Source organism: Limulus polyphemus, unplaced genomic scaffold (genome assembly GCF_000517525.1).
Source record: "Limulus polyphemus unplaced genomic scaffold, Limulus_polyphemus-2.1.2 Scaffold128, whole genome shotgun sequence".
NCBI lineage: Eukaryota > Metazoa > Arthropoda > Merostomata > Xiphosura > Limulidae > Limulus > Limulus polyphemus.
The window spans coordinates 319748-346297 of NW_013665738.1; the positions used below are offsets into that span (position 1 = coordinate 319748).

General features: G+C 32.2%; 1 protein-coding gene across 1 annotated transcript in view; it reads left to right on the forward strand.

The window, feature by feature from the left end:
- Positions 1-25637, forward strand: part of LOC111089764 — a 44865-nt gene extending 19228 nt beyond the window's left edge. The window contains exons 2-5 of the mRNA XM_022402807.1: positions 17903-18271; positions 20373-20684; positions 22820-22872; positions 25119-25637. Of these exons, the coding sequence (XP_022258515.1) occupies positions 17903-18271; positions 20373-20684; positions 22820-22872; positions 25119-25637 (1253 nt within the window). The remainder of the gene's footprint in view (positions 1-17902; positions 18272-20372; positions 20685-22819; positions 22873-25118) is intronic.
- The last annotated feature ends 913 nt before the right edge of the window (positions 25638-26550 follow it).

Sequence of the window (26550 nt, forward strand, 5' to 3'; positions counted from 1 at the left end):
GAGTGTAAACTAGTTTGTAAGATTAAGATGTCACAGCTCGTTCTGGAGTGTAAACTAGTTTATCAGTATAAGATGTCACACCTCGTTCTGGAGTGTAAACTAGTATATTAGATTAAGATGCCACAACTCCATCTGGAGTGTAAACTAGTTTATTATATTACGATATCACAGCTTGTTCTGGAGTGTAAACTAGTTTATTAGATTAAGATGTCGCAACTTGTTCTAGAGTGTAAAGTAGTATATTAGATTAAGATGTCACAGCTCGCTCTGGAGTGTAAACTAGTTTGTAAGATTAAGATGTCACAGCTCGTTCTGGAGTGTAAACTAGTTTATTAGATTGAGATGGCACAGCTCGTTCTGGAGTGTAAACTAGTTTATTAGATTAACATGTCACAGCACGTTCTGGAGTGTAAACTAGTTTATTAGTTTAAGATATCAAACTTAAAGATCTGGAGTGTAAATCAGTTTATTAGATTAAGATATCAAAGCTAAAGATCTGGAGTGTAAATTAGTTTATTAGATTAAGATATCAAAGTTAAAGATATCAATGGCTTCCACTCCTTAGCTTATGCATTTTCATGGTTTGGGCAGTTTTGTTAGAGAAAAGTACAGGACTAGTAGCAGCGACACCAATGATGAGTTAACAATGAATGAGGAGAGGGGAGTTACGGGCATGAAATTGCATGTAGAAGTGTTACCTATGAGACCATCTACTGTTAGAAGTGACGATGACACTTAATATATACATATATCTCAACGTAAAAAAATCATCAAACCTAATTATCACAAGATCAACCTGTCAGTATATATATATTAAATTTTAGTTCTAAGAATGTCAGTTTACAAGATTTATCATTAGTGACTTAGTTTAATGGGTTAAAAGATAATCTGGAACGGATTGGGGAAATGTGAAATGTAAAAAAGAAGAATAGATTGCTCTTAATTTAAGATAGGCATGTTCCTAGAACGAGTAAAAGAATAGGTGGAAAGATTAGATCTAGCTAGCTTGATAGAAATATAAAGAAAAATTCAGGAATGAATGTCATACGTTCAGGAAGTTAAAATTTATAAACTTAAGCATTTTAACATTTAAAATCCTGACGGTATCTCATAAACCTTGAGGGGACAGCGGTAGGTTTACAGACTTACAACGATAAAATCTGGGTTTTGATTCCCCTCTGTAGACACAACATACAGCCCAATGTGGCTTTGCTCTGAACACAAACAAGCAAACTTTGGAAACAAATGTAGGGTTAACTGTGAAGAAGTGTCGTCACATGTATTTTCTTTTTTATCCACTTTTTAGCTATTTTATACTTTATTTACCAAGTAAATTGTCAGCTTATACTAAACTAATTTTTATCTGACATAAAATAAATTATTACCTAGTACAAAATGAACTACTAGTTAGTTAACTATGTACTATTCGGGCCCGGCATAACAAGGTGGTTTGGGCGCTTGACTCGCAATCTAAGGGTCGCGGGTTTGAATCCCCATCCCATCAAACTTGCTCGCCCTTTCAGCCATAAGGGCGTTATAAGGTGATGGTAAATCCCACTATTCGTTGGTAAAAGAGTGGCCTAAGAGATGGCGGTGGGTGGTGATGACTATCTGCCTTCCCTCTAGTCTTACACTGTTAAATTAGGGACGACTAGCGCAAACAAACAAACAAATATACTGTTTGTACAACTAAAAATGCCATTCTCTTCATTTTTTATTTGTTAATTATTGTTTCGGCTTCTTCATTTTATTATCTATTTATGCGATATTTGTCTGTCTTTAAACAAACCATCTAGTATTTTCCTCATCTTTAACAAAGTTCATTGCGCAAGTCATTATTATATACACCGAGAAAGTCACTGTATCATCATATGAAACGCAAGCTGACTTTTGATATTCAAGTAAGACACAACGAAAACCAACAGCTTAGTACTTAAACCCTATCACTGGCAAACAATAGGTAGCTATAAAATTAGCACAATGTTCTATTCAGTCAGTAAATTACGCTGCAGAAGCACAGAGGAGAAAACGACCAGAAACAAATGAAAGTAGGCAAGGAAGAGAACGAAGGAGGAGATAAAACAATAATCAAAGTTTTAGTACTTTTGTTTTTAGTGTTATAAAAAAAGTGTTCCGCACTTTTTTGTCGCGTTTTCTCGCAAATTAAACGTAAGCATTGGTATAAGTCTGAAGTTGGAAGACGTTCCAAGTTTTCCTTTTGTGCTGGTGTAGTTGTCACAGTATCAACGTTCTGCAAGTTAACGGTATTTTTCTATGAAGTATTTGTTATCAAGGCTTGTGTGAAATAAAATCAGGGACATCTAATTTGAATATTTTCGTCTTCTGTATCACTTTTTTTTCTTTCTATTGTATGTCACGTCTTTCTGAGAACAATACCTGAGACCGTCCAGTAAACGAGTAATTATACAACTAACTGGTCCTTCTATTACATTAGGAGTACATCTGGTCACCGCAACATGTGCCGTGTCTCTCTTTATCTCTCATGATGCACTGTGTTCCTCTTCATATAACCCTGATATCACAACGTGAGCTGTGTCCTTCTACGTCCAGCCTTGTCACCGCAAAGTGCATTATATCCCTCTACATGTCCATCCTTGTCACCGCAACGTGTACTGTGTTCCAATAAGTCCGTCCTTGTCACCGCAACGTATGTTGTGTCACTATATATATCCAGCTGATTGATACAGTACTTCATTTTATTTGCAGTATATATATTTATATTGTTACAAACGTTTCCGAAGCTTGACAAATAAATTATTTTTACGTATATATATATATATATATTACTTCCACAGGTCAAAATTAAGAAGTTTCTTCCAATGGAAACTGTTTAAAGAAAGGTTTAGCGTTTTAGTTGTTTTTGACACATGCTTCCTGGAAAACCGAGCTATATACAGTAGTCCATATTTTCCTGTTGATCTCAGTTTGTTAATAGTTTTTAGAGTAGTGTTTTCTTTTTCTCCGTTGGTGCCATATAATCTTCTAGCTGATTCTTAGTTTTTGAAAATGTTTTAATTGTCCTTCTCTCTTTTTGGTGATGCAGTAGAATCTTTCAACCTTTTTTGGTATGTTGGAAGTTTCTACACCACCTTTCTTTTGAAATTCTAGAATCTACCAGCTGTTCATAGTTTGTTGGAGATTTCTACACTATCTCTCTCTGTTGAAATAGTAGAATCGCCAAACTGCTCTTAATTTGTTGGAAGATTTTACACTACCTTTCTTTTGAAATAGTAGAATCTTCCAGCTGTTCATAGTTTGTTGCAAGTTTGTACACTATTGCTCACTGTTGAAATAGTAGACTCGCCAAACTGCTCTTAATTTGTTGGAAGATTTTACACCACCTTTCTTTTGAGATACTAGAATCTTCCAGCTGTTCGTAGTTTTTGGACGTTTCTTCACAACTCTGTCTTTGTTGACATAGTAGAAACTTACAATTGTTTATAGTTTGTTAACTTTTTTGCAGTTGCTTTCTCTCTCTGTGTTGGAATAGTAAACTTGTCCAACTGTTCTTAGTTTGTTGGAAGCCTCTACATAAGTTTCTTCTTGATATAGTGTAACCTCCTAGCTTTCTGTTGTATATTGGAAGTTTCTACACTACTCTGTGTGTGTGTTGACAGACAAACTTAGTAGGTCGTAGTCTCAACAATGTTCTGTTCTGACCTATATAAACCTAGCAGGGCGTATTCTCAACAATGTTATTTTCCTACCTATATAAATCTAACAGGTCCTAGTCCCTACAGTATTGTGTTCTTATGTATATAGACTTAGTACGTAGTAGTCTTAATAATGTTCTGTTCTTACCTATATAAACCTAGCAGGTCGTAGTCTCAACAATGTTGTGCTCTTTACTATATAAATCTAGCAAGCAGTAGTCTCAACAATGTTGTGTTTTTACCTAAATAAGCCTAGCAGGTCTTAGTCTCTATAATATTTGCTCTTAGCAAATAACACCTACTAATTAAATGTCCAATTTCATATTCATAAATAACCTTCATGAAATTGTTTTTAACGTACTCAAAAGTTTGTTTTACGCTTTCTACTCTAAGTAAGAGTGGTAATAATTTTCAAGGCTCATTGCTATATTTGTTTGTCTAGATGTGGATGAAAGCTGCTCAGTTGTTAATTATGAATGTGGTAATCACCCGAATTGTGAGAGTTTTTATAAATTCGATATATTCACGTTGTTAAGAAAGACACTGAAAGATAAATTCTTATACATTTTTAATTTCGTGTAAAACTGAATATCCATTGCTTAATGTAAAAGTTATTATGTGTTGCTAATGTATGACACTTCTTAAAGATCACATAACAATTCATTATAAACTCTAGTTAATTTTAATGCGTTTTTAAAAAATATACTGGACAACATTTCGAACTTTGTCCCAGGTGAATTCCTATCAATTCAAAGGTCTTATCAGAATAAAAAAAACAAATATTCAGTTTTTTAACAAAATTATAAGAATACTCTTTTCTAGATGTTTGTTTCACCCAAAATGCTATTTAATATTCCAGCTTAAAAGATTTGATGATGCTTCAACTAAAATCGATTTTGCGAAAAATAAATATTTTCACAGAAGTCTCACTTTACATTCTTCAAGTAAGAGTTTAGGGCTTGTATATCATAAACTGGTTAAAGGTAAAGTGGCTTTATGGTGTTTTATCCACATAAGGCTGCACTAACCTAAAAAGAAACCTAATGGATGAACTAACGAGAACTTTAAATTGTTTAATACATTTTATGTTCTGATGAATACAAAACAATATCTGATTTCACCTTAGATAAATGGTTGTTTATAAAATATTTTAAAACAACAAAAATCCATGTGGTCCAAGAGAACTGAGAGTTTCCAAAGCTAGCCAGTGAGAGTTTCCCAAGTTAGAAAAATGTGTTATTTTCTAGTGGAATGAACACGTGACTCACGAGAAAGAAGTTTTCATAGCTAGACAACATGTGTTGTTTCCTAATATAATAAATATGGCTTATAAGAAGGTAGAGTTTCCATAGCTAGACAACGTATGTTGTTTTCATGTGTAATGCACATGGCTCATAGAAGTGAGTTTCCATAGCTAGACAACGTGTGTTGTTTTCTAGTGGAATGAACACGTGTCTCAAGAGAAGTGAGCTAGACAACATATTTTGTTTTCTACTGTAATGAACAAGGCTCATAAGTGAACTTTCCATAACCAGAGAGCATGTGTTATTCTCAAAAATCTCACAATTATACGGTACATGAAATGTAAATGCTCTGCAAAGATAGCCAGCCTACGATGTTCTATACATTTCATGAACACCTGGTCCATGAAAAATTATGGCTTTCAAATATATTTGTTGGTCCATGTAGTTTTTAAGTGCATGCATCTGATTGCTAATATGTGGGAAATCAATTTACTTCAATATATTTTCAAGTGACTTGTGGTGAATCAGACCGTTAGAACGTTGAATGATTGAAAAGCGTTTAAAGCCTTTCCTTGCGGTAAACTGTCTAGAAGAATCACTATACAATTAGTTCTTTTTATAGAACACAAAAAGGCCTACTGTGATAATTTCATATGTTACAAAAGGAGTCAGTATAATATATAATTAACTAAAAATTAACTACAGTGTTTTCAGTACATTTATAATGGACTAATAATTAAGCCCTTCTCAGTCAGTATACTGCATATTGAATGAATAATGAACCAATGTATCATTTAGTATAATACTTATTGGATTATTAACGAACCAGTTTTTCAGTCAGTATAATACATATTGGACTTGTAATTAACTTTTCTATCTCTGGCAGCATAATGCAAGTTAGACTAATAATTAACAACTATTTCAGTCAGTATAATATGTATGAAACTAATAATTAAATACTGTCTTACTCGGTATAACACGTATTGAACTAAGCATGAATAACTGCCTCAGTCGGTATAATACTTATTGAACTAAGAATCAACAATTTCTCAAGTAACATTAATAGTTTGAAAAATTAAATAGCTTCAACTGTTTAGAACTGTACATAAACTCCTCAAAGTAAAAACTAAGAAACTCCCACGATTGAGGAAATCTATTCAGTGTTGCTCTCATCATACGTAGGCAGAATGAAAATATTCTAGAACCAAATTAAGGAAAGTGTATAAAATTGCTGAACATACGAAATATTATTATTGGAATAAAAATAATAACATTATTATTATACTGCTATCATTTCTAACGTACCTGTTATCTTCAGCTTTCAGTACCTTAGTTAGAAGTCAAGTCGAAAACCAGTCAATCATTGCATATTCTAACAATAACAAAGGTGTTTGTTATAGGTTATTTACTTACAAATTACAAGAATTTGTTTCGTTTCTATGATACTGCTTTTAAAATAACAGTATATTTTATGGTAGTTATAGCAGATAATTTCACCCTGAAGGTACTTTTGGTTTGTTTGTTTATAGTTAAGCACAAAGTTACACAAAGGGGTATCTGTGCTCTGCCCACCACGGGTATCGAAACCCGGATTCTAGCGTTGTATGTCCGCAGATATACCGCTGTGCCACTGGGGGGGCAGGTACTTTTGGTTCCATACCTCTAAATAGTTCGAATGGAATATTTAACCTTACAATAATGGACGAGCTTTGATTTTTATCGTTGTTTTTTTATTTGAATTATTTCTAACGATACAAAAATATCAGATGTAATTTCTTTTGTACTCATTATTTAAATATATCGTAATATATACGATTTGAAACATAATATTATAAAAATCACAATATACACGATTTAAAATATTATGCCACAAAATGTTCACAATGCAAAATATCACATCACAATATATAAATTATGCAAGATATCATATTACAAAATACATTTGCCCTGTACTTCAACTTCTTTAACTTTTAAAAACAACTTCCTACCACCGATTGGCTTATTACCAATATTTGATAAACGACCATATTGTAATGGAGTTCTCATTTTTTCTTGTTTTCTTTAGTTACATTTTATATTTTTGTCCTTTTCATACTGGGTATTGCTTTGAAGTTTTTACGAACGTATAACTCTGTTTATTTATTTATTTTTTAAATAAACTAGTGTTAACGGTTAAAATTTCAAATGGTCTAAATTGAGTGAACTGATAATTTAAATTTAGTTGTTAAATTGTACTTTGGATTTAGTATTTGAATATATGCCGATATATTAGTCAATTTACGATATTTGCCAACAAATACGTTTTAATATACACACAACAATACAATTTACAGTAACAATTATTACAAATAGTTATTACAAACAAAGATTTATAAACAAAAATTTCACAAACTTTCAAAGAATATAAAATCTTCTTTCTAGTTTAGAACTCCCTTGATATCTTATCGAGGGTTTACGATGAGCAAGTTAACTACGAGTTGATGTAAGTACGATCCGCTGGGAAGCTAGCTAGCTTTGTCCTTGGCCACACACGCTAGGTTTTCCACCGTTGAAGTTAGGTAATGTTTTCGTAAAAATACTAACGTCCGATGAGAATCCACTGATGTTAAATAATCTGTAATGTTCGAACTTTGTAAAGGTTCCTGGTCAAATATCTTAAGTTTTCCGATTGATAAGCGTTATAAAAATCACAGCTGTAGCTTTCGAAGTTTATAGCACACTGATTATAGCGAACTACTAATAGACACTCCTTTTGGCACGTCGCGTTTGTTGTATTTATAGGCGTGAGAAGGTTTTCTAGAAAATTCAGATTACATAAAAATACTGAGCTATATTTAAACGTTGACGTGTATAGATATATTGTTGATTCTACTCTCGAGAATCATCTACAACTTTCCAGAATAGGCGGGAGTTTTACAATACATATCTAACACTACAAGCTATGCATGTTTTTTAAATATAAACTTAATCTAAACAACGTTCATATTAAAATAAATACATAACAACAGATTCGATAGAACCACTGAAAGTTTCGTGAGGTTAGACAACTTTATTGCACGAGTTAACGGGTCATATCTTCTATTTATGACCACATGTTTAACATAGCTGATTGTATTAAAAAGGTTAACACCAGTGGATGAAATGCTCTGTAGATCAGAATACCGAACACACCAACTTCCTGAGAAAAAGGGGTGACAAGAAGCTATATGTGGTGGTATGGTGATTGAAAAAGCTTCCGAAAAACTGATGTTTTTAGATAAAAACAGAGTTTCTTGTTCATAAAACATCTAGAAAACAGCTGGTTATTTTGTTCATATACGTTTGTAAATTTAACGTTGTGGTGTGAAATGATTAATTGTTGTAAAAATTATCTTAACTTAACATCGCCGTAACTCCATATATCTCAACTAAAGTTTTGGTTTAAGTGACTGTTGAGAAATAGTGGTGATTTCAAAATAATTCATCAACATATTGCAAAGTAGTGTAAATATGGTAGATACCATAGGTAATCCTTGAATAGGGTTTTCATCAAGTTTATAATAACGTTAATATCAAGTGGAGAAATGTGATTCTGAATTAACCCGTCTTTAAAACAGCTAATAGCTCCATTTACAGACCGAAGTGTATATAGATTCAACATCTAAAGAAACCATTTTTGGATAGGTTTAAAAACTGGATTTGATTAACAAAGTGTGTTAAATCTTTAATGCAGTATTTATGTTGTGAGGATAAGAGCAAAAACGTATCAGATATGAGTTTGGCAACGAGATATGATGACGAATTAATGCCAGAAACAATCGAGCGATAAGACATATTTTCTTTATGTATTTTTAGATAATACATAAAATCGAATAGGAAAAAGAGTATACGGTAATAATTTATAATTTTTTCAGGGCTAAGGTTATACAATATCTCAAAGTGTTCCTAAATATTTCGTGATAAGTGTTAGTGGTGTCCTTATTTAACAGTTTATAGGTATCATCTGTTAACAGATTGTTAACCCCTTAATTATAGTAGTCTTTCTTTACGATGATAATTTGGTTACCTTTGTCGACTTTGGTTATGGCAGTGTCTATATTATATCTGAGAACCTTAAGATCAAGCATTATCATTAGTGTAACTGTTGATGAAGAAGCTTGAACCCAGACAAATTATATTTTTAATCTTAGATGAGAGGGAAAGTTTATTTAAGTTAGATTCGATAACTGGGATTAAATTCTCTGTAATGTTAGGAACAACTTTCTTTATAGAAAAAATTAATCCTTTGCTTAATAATTTTAACTGGCCTTCAATTATCTGATAATAGGATAAATTGTTAACTTGTTAACTATGTGGTCATTTTCTTTATTAGTGTTTGTAGTCTCCAAAGCAATATTTGAATTTAAAAACTTATCATATTTATTCCGGGGTTTTCTTTATGTTCAAGGCAATTATCTTCGTTAAAAGCCCAACTTTTGTTTTCCAAAAAAATTCATACCATACAAGGATTTTCCTACTTCTTTAAGATCTAACTTATAATCTTCAGTTTCTAATTCAAATACGTAGTTTCGTTTTTGTTTTGTAATAATTCTGAGAAGGCTCAATTTAGTGTTATAAATAATACATCTGGAAAGTTCACCAACCATAATACTTTTCACAGAAATACATTTCGGAATTAAACCAGCGTCTCTACAATTTACTAAAAAATTAAGACTATTAGTCTCTAATTTTAATCTTTTTCTACAATCGTAAAGAGTCCTAGAAAGGTTATAAATAGTTTTAATGTTTTTAAATATACATTTACTTTAAAGAGAGCCTTCGCTAATATTTTCTTTTAGTATTGGAAAATATCGAGTCTATCTCTTTGGAGTCTTGTATATAAAGTTCGTCTATTTCATTGATTTTCGGCAGAGTCCACAAATTGTTGAGCTGATTCCAAGATCAATTATTAAACTATTTTTCGTCTATTATGTTTCTTTTGTCCCAGAGAGTAACAGTCGGTATCGACGTAAATTACTGACTTCCAGTTCCACTGTACTAGTTTAAATTGTTATGTGAACAGAAAGGTCTATGAGGCTTAACGGTTATCTCCTATATATCATTATAAAATACAGAGTATGGGTTGAACTCCCTGGCTAAGGAAGATTAATTGGTTTATTTATATATTTTTTGTTACGAAAGCTTTGATAAAACTTTCTTATGCTCGTGTTACTCTCACACTTCACTTTCCCTTCTTATCTCCACCAACGTTATTTAGGTTGTTCTTATTCCTATCCGGAACTGACTCAAATCAATGTAAACATTGTTGTTGTTTATTACTATAATCAATAACAGATCGATTTAGAACTAGATTTTGTTTCTGGCTGGCAGCATATTACTTTCTTCCTTCACCTCTCTCGGTTTATTCGTTCTCTCTCGCCCCCCAGTGGCACAGCGGTATGTCTTCGGACTTACAATGCTAGAATCTGGGTTTCGATGCCCGTGATGGGCAGAGCACAGATAGCCCATTGTGTAGCTTTGTGCTTAATTACAAACAAACAAGCAATCTCTACCATTTAGTAATTCAAAGGATGAAAATTCTTTTATAGCTTGGGGGACTTCTTGTTATGCAAATAGCACAAAAGACAACATCTATCACAGTCAACAGGATTTTCCTACAACATTGCTCTCAACATGCCCTTAACTGTCCCATTTGCTCTGTCACACATCCCATTTATTCGGAGTGTATAAGAACTAGTGTGTTTTATTTTCACTCTTGTCACCTTCTATAATTCTTACATTATTTTTTATTGAAAATTTCTACCTAAATCTGATAAGAAGTCGTTGGGAAGCCCGACCAGTGCGAAAATCATTATCAGTTCTTGTACTGTTTTCTTCTTCTTCATTCGACCTTAATCCCATCTAGTTCTGGAGTCGGCCGCTTAGGTATTTTCATTAGCCAAGAATTTTTGCAGGTTGTTGGTCCTGACAGCAACCCTAAAGAGCGAGCATGTTTGGTGGCTGGGGATTCGAACCCGCAACCCGCAGTTTGCGTGTCGAACGCCCTAACTACCAAGCCTTGCCAAACCTCTCATGCTGTTTTCTCTGTTTCCGTAAATTCTAGTGCTACTGCTAAATACTTAATGGCAGAATTAACCACTGTCCAAACATATTTACTCCCTTGCTCTGTTACTGGAAGTGGTCTGATGACATCGGAACTGATGGAACAAAAAGGTTCACTAATAACTGGTAAATTATTCAGTGGGATTTTTACTTTCACGTCCCTCTTACCAGCTAACTGACATGCTGGACAGCTCTTTACATAAATCTATGTCTTTAAACTTACCTGGCCAGAGGTCTGTCTACATTTCTTTTGGAAGTAATATATTTGACCACCAACTATCAATTGCACCATTCCCATTACATTTACACCTTAACACTCTTTCCCGCCAGTAATAATAATTTCGTCCTAATTTAGTTACTTCCCGTTCCTCTACCACGATTTAACTGCGACATGCATCAAACCTCTTATCTTCTAACTGTCATTTAATTATTTGTTCTCCATCCATATTCCCCGTTCCAATAGCAGTTAAACATTCGTAATTATTTGCATTATTTACTTGATAATTTATTTCTTCTCTAGCTCCTACCCCTGTTTCAGTGTTTTCTCTAATCTCAGTTGTTATCTGGCTACATGTTACCACGGCTACTTGTGTATTTTACAACCAACTGTTTCTACCTCATTACCAAACAAAACCTAATGTGAAGTACAATTTGCCTCCCTATGATCATTTCGTGTACACAAGCTCAACATTTAAATGCGACGTGTGGTACGGTACACCGAACCCCTCTAACGTATTATCTTTACAAACTCTTTTCTCACCTGAGTTTTCCAACTAACAGTATCCATTAGTGCATTTACGGTTTGCCAACGTATTATAACTTTATCCACTTATATATATAGGAAATTTTCTTTCTGTCTTCAAGACGATACATTACATTATCCATTCTTTCCACAGTTTCCTTATTCTGCCTACAGAAATTAACTATTTGCCTGATTTGATGACGAGGAACCCACTTTGAGACTAATAATGGTTGGAGACGGCTTGAATGGGTAATGAAGAAAAACTTTAATATAAGCTTAACGTAACAGCAAATGTACAACGTTTCGACAAGGTTTTGCCTGACATGGTAACATATTAAACATTTTGGCGAAGGTTTGTAATTTCCCTCTTTGTTTACAAAATCACTCTGTGGAAAGGTTCTCCTTATAATTGTCGGGGATCCAGTTTTATTTATTTCTGTTAAATAGTTCTACTAGCTTGATTTTCAGCTACTTTCAAAATACCATGTTTCCTCGTCACTACATATTCATTTGCTAACGTAACTGTCTCACCTGCATTTGCTGGGTTTCTATGTTTTAACCACATTACTAACTATGTTGGTAATTTTGTAAACAATTTGTTTTTGCAATATCAAATCTACAATCCTGACAGCGCCTCCAATACAGTTAGATCCTTCAACTCATGTAGTCTTGTTCCATACTCTTTATGTGTCTCATTTGCCACTTTTTCTAACTCTTTGAACTTCCTGCCATAAGTCGTCGTACTTTACTCCTACGTCTTTAAAATAATTGATTTCACTAAATCATAGTTGACTTTTCTCCTCGGTTTTTTTGATGTGGTTCTAACTTCAAACTCTTTTTTTGTTTTTGGGTTTCGATTCCTAACGAAGTGATGAATCCTGCTTCTGACATCACTCTATTACGATTGCTTTGACACCACTTTGTTACCATTATGCTATAGTCGCTCTTCGCTCTCCTTTCTTATTGCCATCAATTTTATTTAGGTTGTACTTATTCCTATTGGGAATTGACCTGTACCAATGTTAACATAACTAATTGCTCTTTATTATTATAATCAACAACACGTAGATTTAAAACTAGATATTGTTTCTTACTGGCAACATATTACTTTTTTCCCTTCGCCTCTCTCGGTTTATTCGTTCTTTTTCACATCTCCCGGTCTTCTTTTTCCATTCATTCAACTCCTCGCTTTTATATTTTTTTCTCAAACATACGCTGAACCGTCCCTTTCTTTTTACCTTGTACCTGTTTCCTCATATATCAAATTATAGCATTTCATATTCATAAGGGGCTTTGTAATCTCTATACAGAATACATTAGAAAGGCGGGTGCTCACTCCAATGAATTTCTAATGACTCAGAGTGCTGTAATCCCCTAATCCCTTAGAGACTGACCAAAAGACAGCCACTTTCTCACCTTTCTGTACTTCAATCGATGTTCCTTACAACTAACTTCGTAACCCTTGTGATATTTAATTAGTAGAAGCAATACACCATTTAAACCACGGTTATTTGCTATTGCTATTGTCTTTCGACCGCATTTTTTCGGGCCATCATCAGTTAGGATGAAAGTAGACAAGACAATAGTATATATACTATATTGAAGTAAACACGTGATGCATATGAATTTCAAATTAACGCTCTATTTAAATGAAAACAACACCAATAAATACATCAAAACACGTATGTACACTATACATAAGGTAAAATATTCAACGTCATTTTGAAATAATATACAAAATATATTGTTAATAAATATATACATGTTAATCCAAGTACAAATGGAAGACTGAAATTCTAGGACCTTCGTTTATTTAAAGAAAAATCGATTGGTTCAGTTATTTTCAGCGTTTCTTTTACATTCAATTCAGTATATTTACAAAGAGAACTAATTAATTTGGTCTCATCCCATAGGATGCAATGGTTACAGTGAACAACATGCTCTGCTACACATGGTAAAGTGCAATTTTTATGAGTGTCTTTATACTCAAAGTATTTATGAGTGTTTTTATACTCGATGTTTGTGGTCATTCAAGTTACAATTTAGTTTACGAATTTTCTGATGTTCTATTTAAATTAAACAACACCAGATTTGTCTTATTTCAAGACACTCCTAACTGTTGATACAATAAAAAGATAAAGTTAGTTGCCTACCTTATTTCTCTAAAATCTCAAACCACATAGGAAATTGTTTATAGATATACAGACTGCCAAATCGCTTAACCTCTTGAAAAGACCCCCCCCCCCTCCTCCGTGACTGTCTCAGCTTAAGTCTCTGGACTTATAATGCTAAAAATCAGGTGTCGATACCCGTGATGGGTACTTCATAAATAGTCCATTGTGTATCTTTGTGCTCACCAACAAACAAAAAAACCTCTTAAAATTTGAAACTATTCTTCTTTCAAAGGTAACTTAACAGCTTTAAACAAAAACGGAATTTATAAATTCAAGTCTGGATTCAAGAAAGTTTATACCGGTCAGACAGTTCGTAAATTAAAATGTCTTTCGAATGAAAAAACTACTTTACAAAAGTTCACTTTATCGTGTGAAACAGAACATGCTCTTAACTATAACCACCGTATCCTATGGGATGAGACCGAATATATTTGTTCTATAAGTAATTACACTGAACTGAATGTAAGAGAGTCGCTGGAAATAATTAAGACCAGAGATTTTTCTTTATCTAAAGAAGAAGGTTTGGAATGTTCCTCCAGTTGTGCTTGAATTAACATATATATATATATTTATGCATATTTATAATAATAGATATATTTTAAACATTCTTTCAAAATAATGTTGAATATTTTATCTTATGTATAGTGTGCATACATGTATACGTGTATTTATTGGTGGTGTTGCTCTTTAAATAGAACGTTAATACAAAACTGACATGCACCATGTGTTTTATAGAAGAGAGTTTTTTCAACATAGTCTATAAACATTATTGTTTCATCTATTTTCATTCTGCCTGATGATGCTCAGTTAAACGTGGTCGAAATATGTACCAAAATATATTTGTTTTTGCAATAATAAATATATGTGATTTAAAAAGTGTATTACTTTTATTATTGTAATAGTCTAATATATACCAGCACTACCTAATATTAAAATAAATATAACTGTACACCAGTATACATATTAATGCTAGGTTTTATTGTTATAAAGGGATCTTCTGAAGTTTTTCTACGATTTATACTATTTTCTTTGACAATTATTTTAACATCTGAAAAATCAAATGAATTATTATGTTTAACCATTTGTTCAAGTAAAAAAGAGGGACCTTTCAAATGTTCTTTCAATTTTGTTGAAAGCTGTCGGTTAGTTGTAAGAACTATCTCAATCTTTATATTCAATTTGATATACCAATCTTGGTGTGTCATTATCAACAAATTTTCTTGTCAGAACCTGACCTAATGTTACGTTTGTAAGAAAGGAAATTTTACATTAAAATCTATGTCACAATCATTATCAGTTTTTGGCCACATTTTCTGGATAATGTGTTCAGGTTTAGTTATGTATAGCAACACACAATAAAGAAGCTTGTTTTCTAAATTCTTAGTGTTTGGCTCTTTAAACGAATATGTAATTCCGTTTCTAGGGACGATAAAGTATTATTTACCATTTTGGAATAGCGCGCGTTTTGTAATACAAGTGGAGATTTGGAAGGACGCGCATTTTGTAATACAAGTGGAGATGTTAACCGATTTTTCGCATTGAGAAACGTCTGTTGAAGAGATACAAGTAGTCTCAGCTGTTTGAAAAAGAGCTTTTTTATAATACACATGTTTTATTTAGGATCATGGAAGGAATTGCAACGAAGGTAAACTCTCCAGTGTATATCGCTACGAAAGGCGGAAAAGTGAAATGCTTTGTCTCATTTTTCTTTCAGTTGAAAAAGTTAAAAATTAAAGCTTATCATCAACTTTATTTTTGACTGTAATCTTAATATATAGATGGATTATAAAGCAAATTTAAAAGAAAACTATTACTATAATTTGATTATCTAAAAGCCTCATCCACAGAACGAATCCAGAAAACTGGCAAATGTAAAGAAGTGGGTGTGGCAATTTATTCTATCTTGATCATAAAAATATTGGGTAAAATAGGCGAAACTAGAATTTCCATACTTAAAACTACGATTTCGTCATAATCGACACCGTGAAAGTTAAACTTGGTATGAGCTGCTGAAAAATCAAAGAACAATTTGATGACAGAAACATCTAAACAGGATCTAAGATTATTATAGTGCTTATAACAGTCCAGTTAGTCGCTTCCTCAACTGGTACATCTGTGAAAATGTTTGCTTTTTTATATCAAAAATAACCATTAAAACACAAGAATTGAAATCCTTCAATTTTTTGACAGAAGCTTTTGTGACATAGGGGCAAATATCCAAGCTGAGGGATTTTCTAGATTAAAGCTGTATGCTTTATAAGCAACAACAATAGGAAGTAATGGACAATGGTTTATGAATGTTTGGTAGACATCCAAGATCAGCTGTAAAATTAGTCATTTCATTGGAAATTAGTTATGCTTGAATAGGACATTAGTATTAGGCCTATTATATTTTTAACACTGCATCTTTATCTAGCCTCTTAGGGATTTTCAAGAATTAAAAGGGTGTATAATAATAGTAGTCTTGAAAATCCCTAATATACTAGATAAATAATGCAGTGTTAAAATACAGTGTCTTACGAAAAGTATAATTAATTATAATCATTCTTCACCAGCTTGGAAAGGGCGATCACACCATAACAATTCGTTGGAAAGTTGGCCAGATTTGTTTATCTGTAATAAGAAAGTTTTAAGTTTAAGTTCTCCCATAGAACTTAAATTATTACCTAATTTAATAAACTGAGCCAAATTATTTCAGATATAATGTACATGGTGCTAAGGTAGTTATAACGACTCATAAGTACAAAATAATTGCTTTTATATTTCTTTATTATTATTTTCAGGTTGTAAAATTACAGTGTTAGAACTCTAGGAAAAGAAGCCACAGAGGAGGACATTAATAGGTGTCGAAACATATGGCATAGTTTGGACTTTATGTTTTAATTATCTATTTGTCCAGTGCATCAGTTATATGGTTTCAAAATAGTTGATTATTTTTGTATGATACATCGACACCTTGAAGTGTTTTCTAACTGAATAATTAAATGCACACTGTACAGAAGAGGAAGTGCTACGTTTTTAATCACCACTTGTTACATTACCAGTTTTACTTTCTTGGAAAATTACGAGATTTACAAATATAATGTGTTATTACATCACGAGATTTCCAATTTTAATATACTGTAACATCACAAGATGTGCAATTTAACTTCTTGTACATCATGAGATTTCTAGTTTTTCTCTTCTAGCATCAAGAGATTTCTAGTTTTTATCTCTTGTAAGATTGCGATATTTTCAATTTTATCCTCTAATATTTAAACAAAATCAGTTTTATCTACTTGTAACGTTATTAGATTTCAAATTTCAGTTTTAACTTCTTGTAGCATTGCAATATTTCTAGCAGTAAACCCTTGCAACATTGCGAGATTTCCAGTTTTAAACTGCTGTAAAGTCACGATATTTCCAGCTGTAAACTCTTTTAACATCACCAGATTTCCAGATTAATCTCTAATTACGCCATAATATTTCCTGCTTTAACCTCTTATAACAATACAGGATTTCTAGTTACACCATTTTATAACACTACGAGATTTTCTAAATTCATTCCTAAGAACGCTTAACATATGTTGCAATTAATAAACGATAATACTGATTTAATTTTTAATACACTTATCGATGAAATGATTCTGTACTTAATAACTTTGTGTTTACATACAATAGAGTCTCTAAAATGTGCCTACTAAAAGGATCGAACCTTAAATTTATTCGATAACATAAGTTGAAAAAGCACTCACGTGGAACTTGGATGAGAAAATTCTAAAATAATTCCATGAAACTAGAGAGGCTCAAGAAGTAAATCCTCAATTATTTAAGATCATATTTGCTTATAAACTGAAACTACATTATTATTTGCCAAAAGAGATTTATAATTTTCAGGAAAAGACTGAAGACTAGTTAGTTCAAATTCAATGTTTATATAATTTAGTCTTGCATGAGATTATCATGGGTCGCTATCTCTTACTTATCTACTCTTCTTTGATTCAACAGAGCACAATGCTTTGCACATTTCTGAGCTATCTATTCCTCGCTGGGTAGAAAACGGGACTCAAGAATCTGTCACATTGGACTGTGTGTACACTCTGACGGATAAAGACAACCGGCTTGTTGTGAAATGGTTTCTTAACAATGATCCCAAACCCATCTACCAGTGGATTCCCGAGCTCGGATCCCGACTAGTTTCGGAAAAACTTCAGGGACGTATCGACATGAATTTCTCTGTCACACCGTTCAATAAATTCACAGAGTACAGAAGCCTCCGAATCCTTAACCCAACAACCCATCTAAGTGGAAAATACGCTTGCCACGTGGCTTCCTTTAACGGACTTGACACAGCGGAAAAGGAAATGACAGTTTACGGTAAAAAAATAATATATATATATATATATAATATGAAACTCCTTAAAAAGAAAAGTGATTAATTAACAAAGTGTGCACGTGCAAGTAATTTGAAAAGAAAATCCGCATAAACCTTTAAAATTGCATATGATAAACCAACGAATTATTCCTCACGTTAAGAAATAAACTATTTTCTTACCACCATAGGCAATTCAATAAACCTTTTCTAACAACTCCTAAGATCCAACATTCATAACATTTATGTTTCCAAATATTTAATGAACTAAATACAGTAAACTCCGTTTATAAATACTTGAATAAATGAAGAATATTAGACTCATTTCACAACATGCTTAACCTATTCATTAGTAGTAAATTATTTTAGTAACCGAATACAAAGCTCAATAATAATATATTTCTTTCATAACTACTAAAACGAGTCATTGAAAATATTTTCACTTATAAATAACTAAATATTTCAGTAATAATAATATATTTTCGTAAACATGAATTAATGTATAATACCACTTGTAAGGCTATAATGAATGGAACCCTGAGCTCAGAGCACAGCTATTGTTTGTATTACTTACAAAGTTTAATTTTGTTAATATATTATTGCATAAAATATAATATGTCGAACTGCAATATACATGCATACCAAACTACTGCTGATTCATCGACATATATGCAATTTTATACAGCTGTTTAATACATATATAATTTTAAACCGCTCTGTGTATAATATGACTTCTACAAATATTTTAACTAAAATGTACATTCAACAAATTTTTAACTAACAAATATTATAATGAAATAATAAAAAGGGACACATGGTAATTAATATACTACTTAAATTATAATTGGTTAAAGAACTTTATTCAAGGTTATAAATTGTAAGAGTTGTAAAAGTGGATGCCCAATGTACATATTATTTTTACATGTGATGCTTATAAATTGAAAACATTCAACCAAATCTATATGTACGAAGAATGTTGTTAAAAGTATATAACACTCAGCAGAAGTGCTGTCCTCCAAGTATTCTTGACTTTTAACAATATAAAATGTTAACATACACAGCTAAAGTAGGTTTAATATTCGTAGTAAAAAATAACAGATCTATTAGTTACTAATGCTGGCAAGTTTCCGACGTTCAACTACATAAGGAGGTTTTTATTAGTTGAAAAAGTGCATAGAACTAGAATAAACTTTCAAGAAGAAATTTTAAAACAAACTGTTCGTTTTCTACACGTACAATTCTTCAAAATTATTTTTAAGATGCTATTTAGTGAATTCACGGTGCTCTTTAAAAAAGCCAAATTTCAAATATTCCCTCAAACAACCGTTTGGTGTAAAGAGTATCTTACTTTCTAGTCATCGTGAAATTATTCTGTTGGGCTGTTTTACTTGTATAGGAGAAAACCCTTTTGAAAGCACAAAAATTGATTTGATAACTTTCTCCAATAATCTTTCCAAATCTATATCCACAAACTATAAATGTAAAAAAAAAGTTGATCTTTACTTTGAATTCTAGTCTATAATGGTAGTTTTTATTTTGTTTTTTAATCTAGAGTGGTGACTTTTACTTTGGATTGTAGTCTTCATTGGTGATCCTTACTTTGATCTGTAATTTAGAGTGGTGACCTTTACTTTAGTTTGTAATTTAGAGTGATGGTTTTTACTTCATTATTCACTCCAGAGTGGTGATCTATATCTTAGTTTTTAGTGTGTAGTTGTGATATTTACTTAGTATTTTAGTCTAGAGCGATGAAATTTACTTTAGACTGGAGTCCAGAAGGATGTACTTTACTTTAGTATGTAGTCTAGGATGGTGATCTTTGTTTTGGTTCGTAGTGTAGCGTGGTGATCCTTACTTGGATTTGTAGTCTATGGTGGTGATATTTACTTTGTCTTTTAGTCTCAATCAAATATTTCTAATTTGTTATGTACTTTATAGTGATGATAGTTTGTAGCCTAGCAGTACCTTGTTTTCATATATGTATTGAAGTAAAAATGTCATTCCTCAAACACATGCTCTATCAATTATTTTAATTTTTGCTTTTCACAATTGATACAATTTGATCATTTCCCAACTCACTAGTAATTTCTTCCATATTTTCTCTAGCACCAGCCAAATGCCTCCGATTTAATTACACCAAATCGGCCATCGATCTAGCCACGTTAAGTTGTGAAGTGGGTCAGGTCTATCCAGTACCTGAAATAACCTTATATCGTATGAGTCCCGGTGAAAGCAAGCCTACAATCATAACTGACACGGTAACCAAAATTTCAGATAAAGGTGATACTTATCGGGCAGTAGTTACTCATAAGATAAGAGATACTGATCTGCCACCAGACGGCGCTACACGATTTGAATGTGTTATTCTTTTCCCTGGTGCAGGTTATCAGAGACATAGAAGCGTAACATATTACCCTGGTAAGTATGTGTTATATTTGTTTTTCTGATAAATTAGTTTTATTTCATTATTCATCTACCAGCATTTTATTCCGTATCTAGAGTAGCTGAAAAGAAGATAATTTTGCCTAACTTTTACAAGTTAGATACCTAGAATGAGTAATAACCAATATTGGAGCCTGAAAAATTCACACTTTGTTTAAGCTTTCCGTGGATATGATCTCAGTATAATCTAATATAAACAGGTAAACTACACAATAGAACATGCCCTCATAATGATTTAATATAAAAATGTACGAAGCTATACAAAAGAACTTGTCCTTATAATAATCTAATAAAGGAACACACGAAACTCTATAGTATAACATACCCCAAAATAATGTAATATAGACAGATGCGAAACTATACAATAGAAAATGCCATATAACAGATAATGACCTCATAATAATCTAACACATAAAACAAAACTATGCAACAGTGGATAATCTCATAATAATCTTATATATTTTATATAGACAGATACGAAACTATACAATAGAGCATAATGTAGTTGCTTGGTTGTCTGTTGTAGAGCAAAACCACATTGGGCTATCTGCTGTGTCCACCGCGGTGAATCAAATCTCGGATTTTATCGCTGTAAGTCCGTAAACTTACCTCTGTCTCACCGGTGACGATAATAATAATAATAACGTAACGTGGACAAATACGAAACTATGCAATAGTTCATAACCTTGTTATTATCAAGTACAGACTTTTGTTCATTATGCTTATTCGAACTAAAAAAAAAGTTGCTTAAATTAAAATGAACGCCTGTGTTTTTGAAAACACGAATATATTTTGGGATTAAACAGCTTTTTTGAGGTTGTATCTATTTTTGATTAGATATTATATTAGGACTGGTTATCAAAATATTCTGAAATAAAAACTACAAACAGGTACAAAATGGAATTCAATTCTTGAGTTAGTGAAATACTCTGTTAACGAATATTTATAATGATAATGTGGTTTAAAACGATTTTCAATTGATATAATATTTCAACAGAAACATTTTTCAACCGCAGAATACGTGTGTAAATAGTAAAGATAAGATTGGAATATATATCAGTCATATTTTTAACTTGTCGTTATATATGTGGAAATTGTTAGAAAATATATTTCTTCATTTATTTTCTTTCGTTACGCTACTACACATACTTGTCACAGTTGAGAAGTTTCTTGATGGTTATGTAGTGGCTAACAAACATTCAAAATACACTTGGCATATTTAATACATCTTGTGAGAACTAATGTATATAGAATCTATATATTGTGTACATTGTCTTGTGAGAACTAATGTAAATACAATACATATATTGTGTACATTGTCTTGTGAGAACTATTATCTATACAATACATATATTGTGTACATTGTCTTGTGAGAACTATTATCTATACAATACATATATTGTGTACATTGTCTTATGAGAACTAATGTATATAGAATCTATATATTGTGTACATTGTCTTGTGAAAACTGATGTTTATACAATACATATATTGTGTACATTGGCTTGTGAGAACTGATGCCTCTTAATTTGACCAATATGGCTCAAAATCAGTGTGTAAAAATAGCATTTTAGATTTGTCATTGCCCAATAATCTTTTCGTGCAGTAACAGAACTCGTCATTCAGTTAGGCTAAACGATAAGAGACTAAAGATTATGAATGTATATTCATATAAGGAGTATAATACTTTAAAAGTTAAGGTTTAATAAACGAAAGCCAGCGAAATACAATTATTAGGCCTATTGGTTTTTCCAATATTTCGTCGGCTTTCTGCGTTTAATCCGTAACTTTTAGAATATACCGTATATCGTATAACTGATGTCTATACTTGTTTTGGTGGGAACTGATACCTGTACAATAATGTATGCTCTGCATTTCTTTTTGAGAGATGGTTTCTGTATAGTATATTCTCTTACATTTTTGAGAGGAACTGGTATTTGTGCAACATGATGTTTAGATTCAATCTTTACAATACGTTTCTGAGATCTATCTGTTTGTGTCACAACCCCATAGAATTATGGTAAGGTTTTTTTAACACTTTATTATTTATTTAATTGAACACCATATACTGTTAATTCTCATTTTCTTGAATTAACCTACTCATTATTCAGAAGAACTGGCAAACCAGGTCAAGCGGCCACTGCGTCAACGGGAAAAGACTACTTTAATAATTATTATCAGGACTTCTGAGTGAAAGTAAAGAAGGGAGTATAATAATATGTCAACCACACTATACCTGCTATATCTAATATCGTCGAGGCCTCTCGCTCAATACCAGAGCTTTTTAGCCGGATTGGGATACCACAGTAGTTAAGGGTCGATAATTCGAATTTCCAGAGAAACTACCGGGCTAATTATATAAAATTCTTACAAAAGCATATACATACTTTTGCCGCTAGAATAGTGTGTAATTTAAATAATGTTTCTGATACACAGTACGACTTGTTTATTAGTTTTTATACGTTGCTAAGCCTACCTTACATTTCACTTTACAGTGTTTTTTATAAACTTTATTCAGGTTAATTGCTTTGTGAATTTATAGAATGTTTTGTAATTTTAGTGAATGCTGAATTTTCATTGAAAACCAAAAAAGTTCTTCAATAGAACCCGCTTTCAAATATATTTTTCTTATTTATGGAAATCAGAAACCAAATAAAAGATTTGATTAAGAAATTGATTTAATTTGTATTGGGTAAAGTTTATTTGTAATTTAGTTTACAAATCCACAGTTTCTAAGACTTTTTTTCCTAGATGTTATTCGGCTATTACTTTTTCTGTAATTCGGAAGTGAATGAAAATCATATAAATGTTACCTGTAAAGACACTTTCTCAGTTTAAATAACAAACACATTCCCAAATTCCTAAGACTTTAGCTCTAGTGATTGTCCTTTCCCCAAGACTAAAATGGAATTTATACATAGCGGTTGTTCCGCCTCTTTATCCAAATTAACTTGATGTATTCCTGGATTATTACTATTATCAATTACCTCTTCCTGCTAACAAAATATCTGCTACTGGTTATCAATTACCTATTTCTATTAACAAAATATCTGCTACTTGCTATCAAGTAACTACTTTTATTAACAAAATATCTGTTACTTGCTTTCAAGTAATTACTTTTATTAACAAAATATCTGTTACTTGCTATCAAGTAACTACTTTTATTAACAAAATATCTGTTACTTGCTTTCAAGTAACTACTTTTATTAACAAAATATCTGTTACTTGCTATCAAGTAACTACTTTTATTAACAAAATATCTGTTACTTGCTATCAAGTAACTACTTTTATTAACAAAATATCTGTTACTTGCTATCAAGTAACTACTTTTATTAACAAAATATCCTAGTCTTTTTTTTTTGTTGTTATTGTTGTTGTTGAGCGCAAAGCTACACAACGGGCTATCTATGCTGTCCCCACCACTGGTATCTTAACTCGATTTTCAGCGTTATAAGTATTCAGAACTTATCTCTGAGCAACTAGGAAGGGGACTTGGTTTTGTAAACAAGTTACGAAAGCCGTCAACATTGACTTGTTACTTTCACATTACGTCTTCAATATGTCAGGATTGGTGGTTTCTAAGCTCACGTAACGAAACGTTGAACGAATATATCAAACTATTCAAGAAACAACTATAGAAAATGTTAATTATCTGCATTGTTGTTCTAATGATAATATGTAACATCTAAGCATTTTCTATTCTTTAGTGTAACAGTGTTGAATATTTCGTTACTGATAAATATAGCTAATGATATGAAAGATCGGTAAAGGGAACACAGCGATGAAACAGCCGTCTTGCACGTCAGACGTATAAAAATAACGTTTACAGAATTTTTGACGTGTCAACTAATAACTTTTATATAATATCTTGATATTACAGTCTTCAGAGCCTTAGAATATTTTTGTCGTTTCATTTATATCATTTAAAATTTTAAACTATAAACACTTGATTCAAATCTTTCATTTCACGAAACATGACTCACGCCATCTTTGTATAAATGACATTTGCCATAATAAAACATTGAAATATTTTAGGCTGGATCGGACATTGAACACAAAGATATTGTGTATGAAAAAGGGACGCCAGGCGCATATTTCTGTATTTCCTATCATGTCCTTATTTTCTACTTGTAATATTTATGTTTTTACTCAAGTTGGGCCGAATATGAGCTCATCTCCGTTATGAAAGCTTTCATTTCTCTTCAAAGCAACTTTTAACACTTGTGATTTATTTTTATAGTTTTATATTATAAATAGTAACTTTAAAAGATCTTCCAAAGTTCCTCCATTCAAAGTATGTAAATTTAAACTTAATGTTAAAAGTAATGTTGACGAGGATGAGCAATTATTTTGAACAAAGTAAACGAAGGTTATGAATATGTAGATGTTTATCCTTTTACATCTGCATAGTGGGTTATAGATTGGAAAGCAAACAATAACGTTCATAGAAGTACAGAAAAAAATCCACAGTTTGTGAGTCTCAGTAGCTTTGAGGAAAGTCCAGCACAAGTTCCACAGTTTGTAGATCTCAGTAGCTTTGAGGGAAGTCCAGCACAAGTTCCACAGTTTGTAGGTCTCAGTAGCTTTGATGGAAGTCCAGCACAAGTTTCACAGTTTCTAGAGCTCAGTAGCTTTGAGGGAAGTCCAGCACAAGTTCCACAGTTTGTAGATCTCAGTAGCTTTGGCGGAAGTCCAGCACAAGTTCCACATTTTGTAGGTCTCAGTAACTTTAAGGGAAGTCCAGCACAAGTTCCACAGTTTGTAGGTCTCAGTAGCTCTGAGGGAAGTCCAACACAAGTTCCACAGTTTCTAGGTCTCAGTAGCTTTAAGGGAAGTCCAGCACAAGCTCCGCATTTGTGGGTATCAGTAGATTTAGGGGAAGTGCAACACAAGTTCCACGGGATGATAAAAGATTCACGAATGGGATAACGTGAGTCCCTAATATTATCGACTTTTGCGTAATATATATGAAATGAAGTCATTTAGCATGCGAACAGTTAATTGCTGAATTCAGTGCTTAAGACGTCTAAAATGTGTGTTGGAGTAACAGAATAACATGTCAGCTGAATAAAACAATAAAAACAAGATGTCGCCTGTACTTTGTGATTCGAACACAACTTTAAGGAGTATGTGTATGGTGAAGCTATTGTTTGAATAACACAGAAATTCAACACTTACGTTTATGTCTTGGAAGTTTGTTTGTCTATTCATTTCATGTATGGGTAACTAAATAAATAAGCATAGAATTTCAGGACTCAAGACTCCTATTTAAAATATATATTATATTTTCCTTACAAATATTCCTTCATTATTTACATCACATTTTGTTTAAACCAGATTCACACTTCCTATGATCCAACATTTATTATTCATATGATCCAGGTTCCATAGACTGTAAACAACAGGCCTTATTCTTAGTAAAATCACGTTTTTATATTTCATATATTTTACGTGCCATACACTGTAAACATCAGGCTTTTTTCCTAATAAAAACGTGTCTTTTATACTTCATATTATTCGCTTTCCGTACCTGTAAACATCAGGCTTTGTTCCTAATAAAAACGTGTCTTTTATACTTCATATTATTCGCTTTTCGTACTCTGTAAACATCAGGCTTTGTTTCTAATAAAAACGTGTCTTTTATACTTCATATTATTCGCTTTTCGTACTCTGTAAACATCAGGCTTTGTTTCTAATAAAAACGTGTCTTTTATACTTCATATTATTCGCTTTCCGTACACTGTAAACATCAGGCTTTGTTCCTAATAAAAACGTGTCTTTTATACTTCATATTATTCGCTTTCCGTACACTGTCAACATCAGGCTTTGTTCCTAATAAAAA